This window comes from Monoraphidium neglectum (genome assembly GCF_000611645.1).
Source record: "Monoraphidium neglectum strain SAG 48.87 unplaced genomic scaffold scaffold02682, whole genome shotgun sequence".
NCBI lineage: Eukaryota > Viridiplantae > Chlorophyta > Chlorophyceae > Sphaeropleales > Selenastraceae > Monoraphidium > Monoraphidium neglectum.
Genome location: NW_014010946.1, coordinates 1 through 2,542, shown reverse-complemented (window position 1 = coordinate 2,542; position 2,542 = coordinate 1). Strand labels below are relative to the sequence as shown.

Genomic DNA, 2,542 nt, shown 5'->3' with positions numbered 1-2,542 from the left:
TGACGTGTGTGTGTGTGCGTGCGTGTGTGTGTGTGTGTGTGCGTGTGTGTGTGTGTATGTGTGTGTTGCGGGGGTGAAATGATGGGGTCAAGGGAAAAGAGAGTCAGGGTTGGGGTAGCGCGGAGCAGGTGCGTTGTTTGATTCAGAGGGAGAGATCAGCCGCAGGGGGGCCTGGTGAAACCGTGAACCCAAATGGGAGCAGGGCGTGTTGGGGGAAGTTGGGGCGCAGGACAACACTCGGAGCGGGTGTGTGTGTATTGGGGGGTTGTGGGGTGACAGCGGCGAATGGGTGTGCACCCGCTGCACGCAGCCTCGCCGCGGCCCTGGCCGTGCAGATAGAGGGCAAGCTGCTGCCGCCCTGATCAAATAAATGATTAAATGTTCTAATGACCAAGCGGTCGTGCGCGCAAGCTGGGCCGTCCACGCGCCCGCGCGCGCTCTCACCAGCGTGTGCGTGCCGCGCTGCCCCACCATGCGCTGCGCCTTGAGGCGCCCCGTGAGCGCGCCCCACCACCGCTTGCGCCCAGTCTGCACCAGCACGCGGTCCAGGACCTGCGCGGCGGCGGCGGCGGAAGCCGGGGCAGCGGCGTCATCTATTCGGTCCAGAAAGTGAAGTCCCTTCCTCCGCCAATCCGCGTGGATGCGAAATTGAATGCACCAGCCAGCGCACCCGGCGTGCGGTAGGTTGTGTGCGACACGAGCCCAGGAGCCCAACGGCAGCGGGGGCGCAGCGGTCCTCGGTTGCTGCCCGTGCTGTGTGGGCATGCGCCCGTCTGATCGCACTGTGCAGCCACGGCCTTGGCACTTTGCTGCCGCCAACCCGCCCGCGCCCCATGCGCCTGCAGCCCGCCCGCGCACCGTCCCGCCGTGCGCCTCGCACCACCCCGGGAAGAAGGGCAGCCCCGCCGCCTGCGCCGCCACCAGCAGCTGCGTGCGCGACAGCCCCGACGGCGCGGCCAGCGGCAGCGGCGGCGGCTCGCACGGCGTGGCGGCGGTGGCGCCCACGACCGCGCGGCCGCTCTCCACGGGCTGCGCCCAGAATTGCGCCCCCAGGGCGCCCCGGACGCGCGCGTCCAGCTGGCGTTTCTCCGGTATCACAGGCATCCTTGATGAGCGGCGAGTTGCGTCGCTCAATAGGACCGCAGGCTGCGACGGGGAGGTGGCTCGCGTGCCGCTTGGCCCTGCGCCAGCGCGCCGCCCTGTGTGCGCGCCAGGTGGTGCGCTGGTACGGCACCGCAAGAGCCCAGGGATTAGTAAAGTGGAACAATATGAGCGCCCCTATAGCATACGATAGCCTTCTGGCCGAATGCTACCCCGTCTTGTTGCTGGTCGTTTCAGATCAGGACAACACCCAGCAGCTTCGTCAGAGGCTGTTGGGCGTGTGGGTGCCTGCAGAGGCTTGAAACGACCGATTGAACGCAGCGCTTACATTGTTCACGGTTCACATAACAGCGTGACATAAAAACCGGCGAAGGCGATCTAGACAAGCGCACAGCACGAGACAGCACGGCAGCCAGCGCTGGTGGACGCCGAAAGCTTCTAACGATGTTGTCGGCATCCGGGGCCCTCGTAGCAGGGCGCCTGCTGGCCCAGCAGTCGTCGCAGGTGTGTGACTGCGAGTGTGTGTGGGCCGGCGTGCTGCTAGAAGCTCTCGTCGGGGAGGCGCGGCGCCCCCGGCCTGGCCCGATCTCATGCATGTAACGCGCTCTTTCCCATCTTTCTGCAGTTGCTCACTGCGGGGGCGGTGGCGCTGCTGTCGAAGCGATCGATCAGGCAAGCACGCAGGTCTAGAAGCTTGGAAAGCAGCCACTTACCGGCGCGAACTGATTGCTAGCTTGTATAAGCCTTGTTTTCACCGCCATCTGTGCGGTCTGGCCGGCCCGCCAGTCGCTGGCCATGCTCGTGCGCGCGCTGCAGTGCTGCTCCGCTCGGCCGGCGCCACCCCGATCCGCCCCAGCGCGCATGCACCGCCTCGCGCGCCTGAACGGTCCCCCAACCCTTCCCCCCTGCGCGCCGCGCCGCAGCGTGTCCTCTGCGCTGCGCGCGGATGAGGTCATCGGCATCGACCTGGGCACGACCAACTCGTGCGTGGCCGTGATGGAGGGCAAGACGCCGCGCGTCATCGAGAACGCTGAGGGCCAGCGCACGACGCCGTCCATCGTGGCGTTCACGGACAAGGGGGAGCGCCTCGTGGGCGTGCCCGCCAAACGGCAGGTGCGCCGCGCGGCAGCGCCACGGCTGCAGTGTGCGGTGTGCAGTGTCGAAAATCCAGGGGGGGAGTCAGTTGTGGCCGCACCACCTGCTGATGCCACATCATCGCTCGCATGCGACATGAGCCGAGCAGGGGCGGCTGCCCGCAGGTGCACTGCTGCTGCATATCGTGGCGCTGCGTAGGCCCTCTTCAGCTGTGACGCCCCAACCCTGGCTTCTGTGCTGTGCGCCCCCAGTCGCAAGGCACCGATTTGCATGCGCCACCGCGTCATGCATGCCCATGCCAGAGCTTTTGACTCCTCCCGCTCCCCCTACCTCCCCCCCCAAACAC

At 66.9% G+C, this 2,542-nt stretch overlaps 2 protein-coding genes across 2 annotated transcripts in view; one reads left to right on the top strand and one right to left on the bottom strand.

Moving 5' to 3' along the window:
• The window catches only part of MNEG_11303 (hypothetical protein), a gene marked incomplete at both ends in the record, with an annotated part of 3,527 nt that extends 2,423 nt beyond the window's left edge, over positions 1-1,104 (bottom strand). The window contains 2 exons of the mRNA XM_014040225.1: positions 445-552; positions 859-1,104. Of these exons, the coding sequence (XP_013895679.1) occupies positions 445-552; positions 859-1,104 (354 nt within the window). The remainder of the gene's footprint in view (positions 1-444; positions 553-858) is intronic.
• Positions 1,105-1,545: 441 nt separating this feature from the next.
• Positions 1,546-2,507, top strand: MNEG_11302 (molecular chaperone DnaK; the record flags this gene model as incomplete). Its single annotated transcript, XM_014040224.1, has 4 exons — positions 1,546-1,605; positions 1,727-1,785; positions 2,025-2,214; positions 2,499-2,507. The coding sequence occupies 4 exons, from the start codon at positions 1,546-1,548 to the stop codon at positions 2,505-2,507; spliced, it is 318 nt and encodes a 105-aa protein (XP_013895678.1).
• Positions 2,508-2,542: the final 35 nt, after the last annotated feature.